The following is a 16,354-nucleotide window of genomic DNA, read 5'->3' as shown; positions in this document are numbered from 1 at the left end:
TCCCTTCTTCATTGGCTTTTGTGCTCAGATGTGTTTTGTACCGAGACTCCAAAAGAAATATTGAAAATAATTGAACCAATTCATATGGCTGATTGTGTCTCATATTCAAATATGGAGTGAAGAGAGGAAATGTAATAAAAGATTATATTTAATACTGGTACCTTAGTCTATGCCTGGCTGATTGGCATGATGCAAATTTTATCATACCTGACTCTTTCAGGGTTCTGGAAATACAATACTGTAATACAGTAATTAAATAACTAAATAATAATTAAATAACTAAATGTGATTGCAAATGAGCTAGATGATACATTGCGAATTTGTGACTTGAGTTTTCAGTATCTGCCAGCTGGCTTTGTAGTTTCCCAAGAGTAATGTGAAGGGTTTCTACTATGTATCATATGATCAAAAAACCTAATACTAACCCAATCACACCCCAGTACAATCTAACATTTTTTCGTAATGTGATGGAAAACGGGTAATATTATACCACTTTTCCATTTATCTGAATCAGAATGGACTTTCTCAACCTATCAATTCTAGTATTTTTACACGTATCCCATTAGTCAAAGGGTCTTTGGTTGCCCACCCCCATTCATGCCAACAACTGTGTGTTTGAAAGGCAAGACAGGGTTATATATTTAGCAACACAGCGATTTATAAAAAATATATATGTCAATGCAATTTCAGTCCTCTCTGAAATGATTCCACACAAATACTTGTGAGAGCATAAAAGTTGGAAAAAGAATGGTATGTCTGCAACCTAGCTGGCATCGCATGAACATAAGAACACGAGGAAAACTTGCTGGATCAGGCTGATGGCCCATCTGGTCCAGCATCCAGTTCTCACAGTGGCCAACTAGAGGCCTGTGGGAAACCAGCAAGCAGCGTTGGAGCACAAGAGCCCTCTCTTCTGTGGTTTCCAGCAACTGGTATTCAGAACCATTGCTACGGTACCTCCAACTGTGGCAGCAGAGGATAGGCACTGTAGCTAGCAGTCATCAATAGTCGTCTCATAGCTAGTAGCATTTGAAGGAGGGACATCTTCATATCAAAAAGTCAAAATTATAAATCTCATTTCAGCACTAGCAAGCCAAGCTACATCCAGGACAAAATGTCGGGACTGTGGGGACTCTGTTATCTTTTCACAATTGAGTAAGGCTTAGCTGCAGGGCTAGGAGGAGCTGCGGTAGCAATATTTCACTAAATTTACAGAATGCCAAGATTTGATGGTATCTTATAGTGAGCTAGCCTATTGGTTTGTCAGTCCCAATATGGTCTATCCTAAGCGTGGGTGGTGCTGTGGTCTAAACCACAGACCCTAGGGCTTGCCGATCAGAAGGTCAGCGGTTCGAATCCCCGCAATGGGGTGAGCTCCTGTTGCTCGGTCCCAGCTCCTGCCAACCTAGCAGTTCGAAAGCATGTCAAAGTGCAAGTAGATAAATAGGTACCGCTCTGGCAGGAAGGTAAATGATGTTTCCGTGTGCTGCTCTGGTTGCCAGAAGCAGCTTTGTCATGCTGGCCACATGACCCAGAAGCTGTACGCCGGCTCCCTCGGCCATTAAAGCAAGATGAGTGCCACAACCCCAGAGTCGTTCGCAACTGGGGTTGTCAGGGGTCCCTTTACCTTTACCTTTAAGCGGCAGTATCTCTCCAGAGTTTCAGGCTCAGAGATTTTTTTCCAGCCCCATTGGAGGCAGCCAATGTAAAGCCCTCCAGAAGTTGTTAGACTACAGTTTCCATCATCCGCAGCCAGCATGGCTAGTGTTGAATGATGATGGGTTCTGCAATCCAGCGACATATGGAAGTCACCACATTGGCAACCCCTGATGTAAATAATCAGATACGTCTCCAGTGCTTACTCACCACAAGGAAAATGGACTGTAAAACGCTGCCCCCTACTCCGAAATATCCTATCGCTTGAAATGGAGAGCATAAAACAAAATGATTGCCTTGGACAAATGACATTCCCATAAAATTTGGCTTTAGTTCATTGTCCTTTTATTCGGAATGGCCAAGTTCTGCCTCCATGAGAGCGAATGAGAAAGCTGAGCACTCTTCAGCAGCCTCCTCTTCCGTCTTTGTCCCCTTTGTGCTTGCACAACAAAAGAGCAGTACATTAAGAATAAATGGCAGTAATGGACTGATGGGAATACTTCCTCTTTAAGTGGACAGCACAGGCTGGATGGAGCCCAGAGTTTTAAAAGTATGAAACCTGCTGATTAATCCTCAGATTCACTATTGTAAATGTAAGCACTTTAAGTTGCTGGGTGGCTTTGTGGAAAGGACACTATTTTAGAAGAGAGAACAGACAGCTTGATTGGGAGAAAGTTGAGACATATCTGAAATTGTCAGAAATTGTCAAAATGTCTGGGCACCTCTAAGGAGACTAGCTAACTTCCATCTCTCGGTAGTGGTGGGCTGACAGGGAGGCAAAGACGTTGATGCACACAAGGCGCAATGAAGGTTGCATAGAGGAACTTTCTCCAAATGTTCTGTAGTTCATTGAGCGCATTGTCAGAGTAAGGCTGTTGGTGTGGACAGCTACACCCAATTCCAGACCTGAAAGCGTTTCTTTTTTTGCAATCCAGGGGTTCTTCTTGGCTGGAGGTGACACTGGGGAGTTGAGTTGAAGCCTGATGTGCAATAGGCTCAAAGTGCTACTTCAAAGAGTTGGCCAATCAAAAGCAAAAGGTCAGCTCCTAGGATCTATGGTGAATCCTAGTGCCCTCTGGAAATTTTTAAATGCCACTCCCACTAGCCTCAGTCAACATGATAGCGCTGGCGGAGGAAGAGGAGTGCGGGGGAGCGCACCATCTCTGGCAGCGTGATCCCAGTAGGGTGCCATCATGGCTGCCCCTCCCCGCCCGCGCTGGATGCCACACCCCTGCAGGTGGCGTGCCATGCCCCTGCGGGCAGTGCGCCCTGCCCCCAGGACGTGCGCCCCGCCCCCGGGATGTGTGACAGCCCCGCCCCCGCCTGCTCTCCACCCCCCAGTTCCAGAGCATGAAGTTCTGCCACTGCATGATAGCTCAGTTGGTGGAGCATGAGACTCTTAATATCAGGGTCGTGGGTTCGAGCCCACGTTGGGCAAAAAAATTCTGCATTGCAGGGGGTTGGACTAGATGACCCTCGCTGTCCTGTCCAACCCCACAGTTCTATGATTTTATCACTGTGCTGGCTGGGACTGATGCGAGTTGTAGTCCAAAACATCTGGAGGGCACCAGGAAGGCGAATACTGATCTAGAAGTCTCATACTGCCTGTCAACTGGAAAGGCTATTCTTGCACCCTTGTATTCCCTACTATGCCTGAAGAGGCTTCTGGGACTTGAATGCACACAATCACTGGACTCCAAGCCTTAGCCCATAAGTTTCTTGGTATTGGAACAAATCCTTGATGCATCTGATTACTCAGTAATTTTGGGCCAAATATATGTAACATGCATGATTTCAAATCAGGCACTGGATTTCCCGCCTCAAATTAGGTCTTATATGTAACATTCAGCTTTGTACCTACAGTGTCATGGAGCTGGGCAAGGATTCCAGGTGTTCTGCAGCGTCTTGGATTTACTTACTTCATTTTGGCCTTGATGGAGACCTTCTTTTGCTTAAAAGACCTTGACATATATCAGGTGAGATGCAATGGGACTGACCTTGGAAAAACATACCCTTGCACACTTTTGAGTACCCAACAGAGATTTCATTTGGTAGTATGTGCGTGGCATCCAGCTAGCCTCATATTACTGATGTCTTATATTTTACCAGTTTCCAGGACTGCTGACTTTCTTACCTATAATCTCACTCTCTGGCACCACTAAATTTCAATCAGAAATAATCTCGATTGTCCCAGCCTGGAGACTAGGGGGAGGAGCTAAACCAGTGTTTGACTTTCTGGTATTGTGCTTATGTGTATGTAAGACAAATCAGAAATATGGAATTGCATTGGGGATGCAGGACCATTTGTGATGAGTGTTTTATTTCTGTCTTCACCTTCTGAAAAAGGGGATGCTTCCACTGGCTTCCAGTCTAAGAAGATCAAGACATAAATTAGAGGGAATGTTACAAATAATATTTCTTCATTGGCAAGCAAGTGAACTGAGTGACCTCATTCCTTCCTCCCCCCATCCATTTCCTTTTATCTCTGACTTGGACGATCCTGTTTTAAATTTGGTTTAAATGCATATTTATAGACCAGACTCTAGTGTCTTCTCCTAGTGATAATGATCAGCTAATAATGATAAATACTTTGCTGATGAGCTAAGTATGTAATTACACAACAGACTGCAGTGACTCAATAGAGCTTTTACAAGCTGCTGGATAACTGTCTTTTAATAAATGCCTACATATATGTTTGCATTTGAGATGGCAATGGGTGTCATGGCACAGGCCCCAAATTAAAATGATGTGTCCATTAACGTGGGGCAGATTTTATCCTTCCTGTTTTATTTGATGCTTCTTGGATCAGACACTTGCACGAGAACCCTCAAGAGCCACCTTTGAAAACCTGGCACCAAAGGCGCACATTTAAAGATGGATGTTCTCCTGCACATTCATGTTTGAAAAAATGCCTTCCAGTCCCATTTCATGCATAGACCAGCTGCCTCTCAGCATTTAGCAGGGGAAAGGGCTCCTTGGAAGTGAGCATCAAGGGAATACTTCAGTAGTCCTAGCAGCTCTCCCGCATCCATGTGTGTAGCTAAATCCTTTCCCAATTTATGTTTGCATATTTGTGTCAAGAATGAATGTATCAAAAATGATACATGTTAAAATACGAGTGACACTGCACACACCTTTGTAATTCAAGAAATCTTAATAAAAAAAATTAAAAGAAAAGAATGAATTTGGCCCACCACACCAAGCATAAAATCCTCAGCCAATAAAGATCCAGTGACAAAGGATGGCATAAAAAATGGATTGAACCATTAGTTGGCTGGATAACTGTATTGCATAACTTGGAAAAAGTGCAAGTATGTTTTGGTTTGCATCATCTTCTTCTTAGAAAATGCCAATTAGCTAAGGTCACCTTGAAATGCAGACTGAACTGAATTTCTCCCCCATCTGTACCCACTATATTGTCAGGAGCTGGAGTCATGAGTAGGGTAGCTATAAAAAACCTGGTGTCGGTAAAGTCAACTCTTTATTCAAAGACACCAAAACAGTGCAGGCCTAGTGATCCCAGCAACTCTGCCCAATAGGTCTTTCTTGCCTCTGTGAGGCAGTTGTGAGGACTGAAGGTCCCCAACTTCCCACCACTCTCTAAGGCTCCTCCCTGGTTCCTTCCCTATCAGCCTAAGCCGGCACCTTTGTATTATCTCTCATTGCTTTGCCCTCTTCATTCCTCTCTGTGTTCTGGGAGACCAGCGGGCAAGGGAGCTGGTCACAGCAGGAGAGGGAGACTCTCTGGCTTCTTCAGCAGCGTGCCTGCACTCTGCTTCTTGACCCACCTCTGCTTCTGCTTTTGAGCTGCTCTCTGCCACAGCCTCTTTCTGCTCACTCAACCCTGTTGCCTCTTCATCTTCCAACACCTCCTCCTCCCTGTCTACTCCCTCTTCTCCCTCTGACCACTCACCATCGTGCACCTCATCACTCCCCTGGCTCTGAGCCTTTGTCCTCTGGGGGTTCTCCTGCTGGTGCTTCCCACCACTCATCTGCATCCAGCCAGTCCATGACACATATTGAGAGCATTGTAGATTGCATTGTCTATAGTCTGCACAACAAACTCCCGCCTGGTTCAGTGGCGAACGGTGCCACTTGGCTGCCCGGGGTGGCACTCCCTGGGGGCAGTGCATCACCCTGCAGTGCGTATGCATCGTGATGTCACGACGCGCGCACCAGGACGAACTGTGCATGTCCGCGCTGCTGCTTTCCTCGGCTGCCGCCGCCTGGCAGCAACCCACTCCGTAGCATGCTCTGCTTCTTCCTGCTCGGGCGGAGGAGGAGGCGAGGGGCGGGTCAGGGGGGGCGTTGCCCCTGCGCGCTGCCCCCGCAAGAGTGGAGCTAGTGTGGAGCTAGGGGTGTCCCGCCCCCTACGTCCCTCCCTTGCTACGCGCCTGCCCTGGTTAGCACATGGGAGATGAGATGAATAAAGTTCTCTCTTTTTTTGAAGGCATATTGCACACAGCCTGAACACATGCAAAATCACTGACCTAGTAGCTGGGCAACTGATTGATAAATATGACCTTATGGTTTCTTATGAGCATTCAGCTTGCTCGCTCACCTAACCTTCCTAGGTGTGCCTAGGAGTTGATTTGATGGATTGTCTTCAGGGTTTTTTGGCATGTGAATCAAGTGACGGAGACAGGAAGTGGCTAACATTCTAATTGCTGCTTTCACTTTTGTGTAGTTAAAAGAGCAATTTCCTATTGATGTGTATGAAGGTGAGGGAAGAAAACCTTTGGGGGTTAAAGAGTGGTTCTGACAAACATTCTTTTGGAAGTGGCCATGTTTATTTTCTTGACCATATCTCTAATTATGTGAATTCCCTTCTCTTTGAAGTTTGATAATTGGTGGGCTCCACTAAGGGATACCATTCTCTACTGGCCGGAGTGGGTAATCATGGTGATCCTGGAGACCCTTTGGCTGTGCCTCACATTCCTGCTACCTGTCCCTGGATGCCCCAGGTAAGCAAGTCTGAATGCACAGTAGAGTAGAATTTTCGTAATGGAAAAAAGCGCATTCTATAAGTGTATTTGTAAAGGACTTATTCACTATCATGAAAGGTCATTTCCTAAACAACCTGTTGTATGAAGTGTACATAACTCCAAAAAGAGGCCAATGGTTTTACCCATTTGCCCAAGTGAAAGGATGTTCTCTGGGTACTCCCGCCCCCCAACAGGATCTTTTTCTTTGCAGTGAGAGAGAAAGCACTGGAGGCTCATAGCATCTTTGTAACATCTGTTAATTTGCAAGCACACAATTATAGCTTATTGAAAACAAGCAGATTCATAGAGCGGGCAGCAAGTGCCAATCCTGAATCCCAAAGTGTGACATTTGCATCCTATTTCTGCCAACGTCCGCCTAAAAACTCCAATCTTTCCGTCTGTCTCAGTTTAAATAGCAACTGCTGTATTTTCTGCCACAACCAAACACCACATGTCAGGTAGATTTTCCATTAAGAAAATATATTCCAGTTATTATCTCCAATTGAGAAAATATCAGCTGATTAGCAAGCCCTGACCACTGGTCAGGTGACAGAAGGGGGCCAGTGGAGTTGCAACTGGTGCTCAAAAGCTTTTAATTCTGAGTGGGCTGCTCAGATTCAGTGCAAACTGCTCCCTGAGTGTCCGCCCCCTGACTATCCATGTTCCTCTTTCCAAGCCCATTTGCTTTCCAGCTTGATTGTTTGGTCAATTTCTACTTGAGTTCAGACAGCCGGACCTGGTAGAAATATACCTATGCATTAGACTTGCTTCCATTTACAATCTGTGTTGGAAATAATTGGACCCTAAAGAATAATAATAATAAATAATACCTTTATTGTCAATGTACAACCTGTGTACAATGAAATTAACCGAGCCTCCCCACCACCACAAACACTCAATCTCATTGCAGTCTGTGTGCTTGTTGCACAACACACCAACCCCAAAAGTCAGTTCAGCAGCCTAACAGCCCACAGATAGAAACTGTTTTTTAGCCTGTTGGTATGACTGATTATATTTCTATATCTCCTGCCCGAGGGTAGAAGATTAAAGAGGTGCTGGTTGGGGTGTGAAGAACCTTCCACTCCCATTCTAAGTGACACCTGCTAGGCAGTCGTTTTTAATGCCTGAGTGTATTATTCCCCAGTAAACTGAGTCCAGTTAAAAAACATTTGAGAGCTCTTCTGTCCCAGATTCAAGTCAGAACCTCACCTCAGGGGCGAAGGAAGGTGTCGTGACACCTGGGGCGGGCATCACTACGTAGGGCGCATGTGTGGCATTGCTACACATAGCGACCCTGCGCATGCGCTGTATAGCGGTTTGCCACTGGCGTCTCTCCAGCGCTGTACGAACAGTGCTAGGATCCCTCCGTCACCGCTACAGCTGCGAGCAGAGGATCCTGGCACCATCTGTATGGCGCTGGTGCTGTACTTAGTGGTTTGCCGTGGGCTCCAGGACCCTCTGCTTGCGGCTGCAGCCGCGAATGGAGGATCCTCCCTCCACATGTGGCTGCGGCGGTGCAAAGGCTGCTCACACCGCCATGAGCCCCCGTGGGGTGACTTCTTGTCACCCTTGCAGACATGGAACCTGGGGTGTACTCCCCCCCTGTCCCCCGTTGCAACACCACTGCCTCACCTCTCCCTGTTCTTAGGGTTGTGCTGGCAGTTCTCATTTCTTTGGACAGAAAACTGAAGGGCAGTGGCAGTGGTGTTAAATTTTAAATCCCAATTTTGGAAATGAGTGTATTTAGCCCCCTTAAAACCCTATTCTTTGGGAATTGTAGAAGAGGAAAGAGGGCTGGCTTGCTGTGACTGAAACATACCTAGTAATATACGCTGTTGGGTGTTTTCGGCTGTGTTTCTCAAGCTCTTTCATGTACCCCAGGACACGCATCCTTCAAAAAGGCACTGGCAAGGCAAGGCTGTCATATGCTATGTGTCCTGCTGTTTTATCATTTAAAATAATGATCTAGCCATCAGCACACACAGCTTGAGGTGCATGCAAGGGATTGCAGAAGAGCTGTGTGAAATAGATGTATCAGTTTGTCTTTTAGTATGGGATCATTTGCATGTCTTAGTGAATAAGGCAAAGCTATATTGCTACCTCTTAACAATTCCCCCTCCCATTACTTAAAACGAAGCAGTATAATTCCCCCCCCCCTTGCAGATAAATGTTGCTGTTATCTTAGAACAACAGAAGTGAAAAAGAAGCCAATCTTCTCTTTCGTGGCATGTGGAGAGAGAGAAAAAAACTGTGTAGGAAGATATATTTATGGGAAACAATAACTTCCCCCTACCCCATTACTAGGGACGCAGGTGGCGCTGTGGGTTAAACCACAGAGCCTAGGGCTTGCCGATCAGAAGGTCGGTGGTTCGAATCCCTGTGATGGGGTGAGCTCCCGTTGCTCAGTCCCAGCTCCTGCCAACCTAGCAGTTCGAAAGCACATCAAAGTGCAAGTAGATAAATAGGTACTGCTTAGAAGCGGCTTTGTCATGCTGGCCACATGACCTGGAAGCTGTACGCTGGCTCCCTCGGCCAATAAAGCGAGATGAGCGCCGCAACCCCAGAGTCAGTCACGACTGGACCTAATGGTCAGGGGTCCCTTTACCTTTACCCCATTACTGGTACTATGACAGTAACCTAGATTTTGCATCGGAATCTTACAAGTCCTGCACTGAGGGGAGGTTGAAGGAACTTCGGGTCATAGCTGCCAAGTTATCCCTTTTTTAAAGGGATTTTCCATTATGCTGAATAGGCTTCCTCGCGAGAAAAGGGAAAACTTGGCAGCTATGCTTTGGGTTGTTTCCCTATTTCTTAGTACCATACAAATCAATGGAATGATAAAGTTGACTAGATTATGCTAGAAATAATATTAGGTCTCATAAATTTCACTGTTTTTTGGGTGTGTGTGTGTGTGTGAGAGAGAGAGAGAGAGAGAGAGAGAGAGAAATTAATAGTTCAGAGGGAAGTATTATTATTTTTTAAAAAAAAAGGTCTACCAGAGCAATTATGTGGCTTTGAACCTGCCCTTTTACATAATAAAAAGTGAAATGATAATTAAAAATACATGCAAAACTGTTCCAGGCATAGAGGTTGGGGGTTGGGGAGGAAGAGGAGAAAGGAAACAAAGAACATGTTATAGGTACTCAGGGGCATTACAGGTGCCTGTACTAATCATACCAAGACATACACATGTCTACAACAATCCCACTTTTTGCATCTGGCGTTGAGCTTTCTAAGATGCAGCTTGGAACTGAGAATTGTGAAAGACCAAATTCTGCCCCCGAGAGGGGAGGAAAGCAATGGTGTGTGCTTGAGGAATCTTACATGGGGGCAGGAGAGCTCCCATATATGTTTCCTAACCATAGGAACAACTGTAATGAAAAGGTTCTCTCTAATACACAGAAAAGGGTCCTGGAGAAATCAGTGGCTGGTTGACCACTGATTTCATTTGCACTTTCCCGTATTTCCATGTTTGGAAACTCTGAGTTAACCACTACAAACTGGACAATGCTATAGATTTCAAAATGTTGCCAGATCAACACGGCTCTTTGCCTCCCCATTTGCAAGGAGGCAGGATCACATCCTCACATCGACTGAACTCCCTGCTTGTATATTATGTAAAGTTTCACCCAACTTAACTCAGATTTCATCTTTCTCTACACAACCCCGTCATCTAGTTACCCCATTAGAAAATGAAGTATTTTGAAGCACATTAGATTCTTCAAAACTTTTCTTCTTCTTCTGAGTAAACTTTGTAGAGTTTCTCTACTGCTTGCGCCTGCATGTTAGCAAAGATTTTTAATATGAGATACAGAGAAAGTCAATAGTTATTTGTTTATACATTTCATTGTACACACCATACTTCTGCTGGAGAATTGATTTAAAGCCAGTGGTGATTGGTTGTCTATTAATGGTTGAGAGAATTTTTGCTAAATTGCTTGCAACAGGAAGTTGGCATTCAGGTTCTTCTGATGTACCTGAAGTGCAATAAAAGGGACTTGTGACACCTTGATTTCAGTTGATTGGGAGGAAATGATATGCCACAGAAATACCATAGATAGAAAGAAGTGTTCTTGAAAGTGTAAAAAGATGGATGCAGCTTGTTCCTCCATCTCAGATTGCTCATGAAAGAGTGTGATTCTTTAATCTCTTTCGCTCTGTGGAAGCTAATATGCGGCCATAAATCACACACATCAACTTCTCGAGGAATAAAATACTCTTTTTCCCAATGAAAAACCACGACCCTGAACTATTTAAAAAGAAATGCATGTTTTCATGCACAGAGGTGGAAGCCAGGTTTAACATGGCCATTGGCCACATTGGCTGTAACCCATTCTCCATTTAAGGCTATGATCCTGACCCATCCTTCATTTTGCATTACCGGTATTTGTTGAAATGGTGTTAAATTAGGAGAAGCCTAGGTGAATGAATTTTCAGTACCCAGAACTCCTATGTTTTCCTCTCTAAGCACTGACAATCTGGTACCAATTTCATGCACATATGTGCAGTTGTATTAGTGGAATCAGCTTAGCATAAAGTGAGTGATGGAATATGCATTCTACACACTCTTAGAAGCTGTGCAGAAACTGCAGCTGGGGAGATGTGTGAAAAACTAGCTCCATGTTTTCAGATTAAGTTGTCTACAGCGCCAGTAATAGGCAAATGGAATTAAGTTGATTTGTTAAGTTTGTAGGATTGTAGGGAGGGTGTTCATTCTCACAAGCCTTGATGAACCACGTTAGCGGTTTATTGGAGCAAGGCTTGAGGAGTGGCTCATCCTCCTGACGACTTTATGAAATGCACCTGCAGTTTAGATACAACATGCAGAATTTGCAAACATATGAACTACAATGTTTGCTATATCTACTGTGTGAGTAACTGCTGGTTTGCAGTTTGCTAGGGGCTTCTTTGCTCTAGTGTTCCTTACTGCAACTGAAGATTGTTTTGCCCCAGGCAGGGTCTAATTTAGTTAAGTGAGCATAAAATCTCCCATGTTCCATTTTAAGAGTGTTAGAAGCAGCATACTAGGCTTCCCTAATGCCCAGCAACACATTTTTCTTAACTATTTCTTGCATAAGAACCTGCTAGAAGAATGGGTTCACATTAGGGTTGCCATATGTCCTCTGCTTCCAGGACACATCCTCTTTATCATGGGCAGAGTCATCATCATCATGATCCATAGTTAAAAGTAGAAGTTGGGAAATGTGTCCTCCTTTTTGCTCTTCAAAATATGGCAAACCTAGAGATGAACACAAATACCTGCTCATTACCATGTAGATTTTAGTTTGTCTTTAAAAATGCTATTATACCTCTATTGCCACCCACAGCTATATAGTGCAGTTGCAGCCCTGCCAACAGGTAAACAAGATTTGTTTTCTGCTTAGCAAACAAGATTTGAAATTTGAGGGTTACATTCTGAGTGTATATACTTTCAGTGAGTAGAAGCTAAAATTTTGTTTTGTGGAAAAAATGCAGCTTTGTTGGGGATGAATCTGCACAGTAAATATTGACACAATAGAACCGGTTTTATATTCTAATCATGATACCATCCTCCACTGTTTTCAGAGATGGAAAAAGCAAAGGCACATCAAACATTTGAATTAGTGGAGATGTGTCTTGTAGATATTTTGTGGCAGATGGTACATCTCAATTAGGGAAGCATGTTTTCAGATTGCCGTATTCTAATGCATTTTAAAAATTATATCCCATTCTGGGGGGAAGATCAGAGAAGCAACAAAAACTGTGATTGCCAGAATTAACAGGGCTTTTTGGCTTTCAGAGATCAAAAGGATCATTACACGTAATGGTGCATGTGTAGTAAATGCTATTCAGGAGTTGAAAATAAGCTCACTAATTCGTTTTCAAATTCTTGTCATATCAGACTGGTCTTGTGACGAAAAATAAAATCAGTTCCGGTGCTTGGAAAACTGACAGCTGCAATTAATATTGTGTGTTCTCTCTGCAGAGGTTACCTGGGCCCTGGGGGGATAGGAGATGATGGAAAATACCCGAACTGTACTGGTGGTGCAGCGGGGTACATTGATAAGTTGGTGCTTGGAGAGGACCACATATACCACTACCCTACATGTAAGGTAATTGATTATTTGCAGGGCTGGCTTGGTGAAGTGTTTGTAAGTGCTGGGCTTATCTGGCCTTTGGCTTTTATATGATAACATCGCTTAGCCATTCCTTTCCTTCTCCTGTCAGACATTAGCCAGGTGCAGCCAAACAAAAGGAACACTTATTGTGGCACCATTATCATACCGTTTTCCCCCCCCCTCACCCCCAGAGGATGGAAGAAATCTAGTGTGAAAGCAGTGTTAAGGTTTTACAGCCAAGAGTTTCAGAGTCAAGTTCACAAGCAATCTCAGCTCTTTGGGATTTACCTTTGCATATAATAGTATAAGAAACACCACAATTTAGCTGGACAAATGCTCTCCGTCTGTCCTGTCTCTAATCCAGATGTTTCAGGAAGTGTTAATACCTCTGTGTATTAAGAACATTTGACAGAGCATTAATTCCTGGTCTCTAGAAACTGATCTCCTTTTAAATATAATTTTCAAGTTGCTGGATATATAGATCAGGCGTTTCTAATTTCTGTATCCTTGAAGGGCCACTGTAATCTTCATAGAGTCACCCAGTGTCTAAAAGTGTACTGTATTTTGTTGCACAAAGCAACTTACCATACTTAATAGCAGTTCTGTGCTCCATAGTAAGAAGCTGGCATCTTCTAGCACCTTCCAGTGTTCAGCGTTTTATATACATTTGCACGTGACGTACAAAATCCAAAAGGGAGCCGGGACATTGAAAAGTGGAGCATCTGTCTTGCAAACATTTATCTTTTTCTGAAAAGTGAAGTTGTGTGTGAGCTTTTTGCTCCCCCCCTTCAGTGAGAACATCTGCTTTGCACGCAGAAGGTCCTCGATTGAATCCCCTGCATCTCCAGGTGCAGGTGAGAATGCCCTCCCTCTGAACCCTGGATTGCTGCTGCCATTCAATTTAAGCAATGGTGAGCTAGATGGACCCAGAGCCTAACTCAGTATAAGACCGTTTCCTATGTCTTGCTTAAAATTTAGGAGGACTGTTAGGAGCCTGTTAAAATCCTCTTGATAGTTCTATGTGGCTAGCAGGCTACCAGCCAGCCATTTCTGAATAGACAGAAGAAGAAGAAAGCAAACTAGCTTGTCAAACACAGTGGTGTTTTGATCTTCTGTCATTGGGTGCCTTGTCTACAAACAGAACTACTGGCACTGGCACTGAAATGCTTTCTGTCTGATACTTTGGAGGTCCTAGACAGCAACTAGTTTTCTTAAGAGGGTCAGGGCGCAGGCTAATGAGTTACCAGTTTTCCCCTAAAGTGGCTGCTATAAGCCCATCCCTTCACCTGACGTTCTGAATGAGGCAGTTGGCTTCTGGAGTGCTGAAGGAACACTGTTGCTGCGCTGATGCTAGGAACAGGAGCGGCAGAACAACAGAAGTAAAGACAGTTGTGGGAAGAAAGCAGGCAGTGAAAGGAGGCTGAGTGGCAGCGTGGGACTAAGAGCCTAACCCGGTGACAATGCTATGCTGGCAAGTCCCACAAACTACATTGGCTGCTCTCTCCATGCCCCCTTTTAACCTCTGGATTGTCAACTCAGAGAGGCTAGGTTTGTCTCAAGGACAGCTAAGCGATGGTTCTTACTGTCAGAAAATTAAAAAAAATTCTTCCAGTAGCACCTTAGAGACCAAGTTTGCCATTGGTATGAGCTTTTGTGTGCATGCACACTTCAGATAGCAGAAATTTGTAGATTTTTAGTTCTGTATACATTTTTGCTCGATTGCTCTGTGGAATGATTTAGATGGCTATGCACTAAAAGGCAGTTCTAAAAGGCAGTGAAATTTCAGGAATATAAGGATCAGGGAGCCATAGAAAGCTCTGGGAAGTGTGTTGGTCTTGAATCTCTGTGCGGGCTGACTTTTCACAACCCTGTATCAAAACAGTGGCCCATCTAGCTCTGAATATTTATTAATCCTGGCTAGCAGTGGGTCCCCAAATTGTCCCCCCCGTCTGATATCCTTTAACTGCCAGTGCCACAGAATTGGCCAAGGACCTAATATGCTCTTGGTGAAAATCAATCAGTATTTTAGTGCACATTTTTTTCTCTATTTGCAATTTTGCCCAATATGCAGATTTTTACAAAGCAGTGTCTCCTAATATAGTGCATTTCCCCCCTGTTATATTCACTAATCTTATGCACACTTTTCTGGCATACATGTGTTTTTATACATGTTACTTACATGTGTGCAATGATTTGAGATCAGTAAAGCTGGAAAGACTTGAGAGGAGACCTCTTTTTCCTCATACCCTGCTTTTAGTTGACACTTCTCCCCTGCCAAAAAATACCCCCATGGTATTGCCAAAGCTTCTGCAAAAGTAGATACACAATCTTAGTTTGAAATCTTACTGAATTCTGAATATTCATGACATCTCTATGAGCTGGTGATCTGTAGTGTCCAGCAGTAGCACAAGGCAAATTTTGCTGTGTCCAATAAATTTATAATGAAGTTGGCACAGTAGAGTGTTCCCTCATTATGGATGGATGGATGGATGGATGGATGGATGGATGGATGGATGGATGCTGCAGATTGTCAGCTTCCCATATAGCTGTTGTAAACCTCCCAAGAGTGAAAAAATAGTTACCTTCTGAAAAAAGCTGACTGGTAACCATCTCATGTCTCAAAACTGTAACTAGCCTGCCATTTCTATGGGCAATTGTTGAGACTTCTGTTATTTCTTCTTCTTCTTCTTCTTCTTCTTCTTCTTCTTCTTCTTCTTCTTCTTCTTCTTCTTCTTCTTCCTCTTCCTCTTCCTCTTCCTCTTCCTCTTCCTCTTCTTCACATTACTTCTATACCATTTTATATTTTTTTTGTTCTTAACCACAATGCTATATTAGCCACTATCAGTGTTACAGATTTATGTGATGCCTGCTTTTTTTTGGTTATTGCTTCAAAATAAATTGGGGGAGGGGGGTGAAATGAAGCAAAAAAATTATATAACATTTGTATTTGTATAATCACTTCAGAGAAAAGATTTGGATCAGCAGCGAACATTGGGGTCTCAAATTTCAGGGGTGTGCTGTGCCACACCAAAATTCGTCACCCCACCTCTCATACTCCATTTAAAATCATAGTTGTGTCCCTTGCACCCAGTGTGACCAAACTGGTTGCGCTTCCCTAAATCCGCCTCTGTTTGGATGTCTTTGGTATAGAAATGGTAATTTATTTTTAAAAAGGAATTACATTATTCTGGCACAGGATAAATGAACAAATGCGCCGGCTGCCTCTGAACTTCTTGCATTAATGTGTTTGATGCAATGAATAGATATACATATTTAAGGAAGTGAGACAATTTGGATGTATGCCACATTGTCTTATGTGGCCGACATTTATTTTGTGACCTGTAATATTGTAAATTGAGAGGCTGCCTGCTGTTTTAGATCTTGGGAGTTTTGAGTAACCAAAGCAATGTTTTCTTTCCTGTTAGGAGCTGTACAAAACCACTCAACCTTTTGATCCCGAAGGCATTTTGGGTACAATCAACTCCATTCTGATGGCTTTCTTTGGACTTCAGGTAATTTGACATGTTAAAAGTGCTGTGGTCAATGCACTGTACACACGAGGTTCTTTTGGATTCTTCACATGACAAGATTTTCCTCATCTCCCACAGCAGCAGC

General features: G+C 43.7%; 1 protein-coding gene across 5 annotated transcripts in view; it reads left to right on the top strand.

Moving 5' to 3' along the window:
- Positions 1 to 16,354, top strand: part of LOC118096362 (heparan-alpha-glucosaminide N-acetyltransferase-like) — a 179,474-nt gene that overhangs the window by 112,560 nt on the left and 50,560 nt on the right. For 4 of the 5 annotated variants that reach the window (XM_035138107.2, XM_035138106.2, XM_035138110.2 and 1 more), the window contains 4 exons: positions 3,520 to 3,632; positions 6,496 to 6,620; positions 12,607 to 12,733; positions 16,165 to 16,251. In XM_035138107.2, coding sequence (XP_034993998.2) covers positions 3,520 to 3,632; positions 6,496 to 6,620; positions 12,607 to 12,733; positions 16,165 to 16,251 — 452 coding nt within the window. The remainder of the gene's footprint in view (positions 1 to 3,519; positions 3,633 to 6,495; positions 6,621 to 12,606; positions 12,734 to 16,164; positions 16,252 to 16,354) is intronic. The other variant, XM_035138109.2, reaches the window with a different exon arrangement.

This window comes from Zootoca vivipara, chromosome 5 (assembly GCF_963506605.1).
Source record: "Zootoca vivipara chromosome 5, rZooViv1.1, whole genome shotgun sequence".
In the NCBI taxonomy this organism is placed as follows: Eukaryota; Metazoa; Chordata; class Lepidosauria; order Squamata; family Lacertidae; genus Zootoca; species Zootoca vivipara.
Note: the sequence above shows the minus strand (reverse complement) of the source record. Positions and strands in the feature narration are given on the sequence as shown.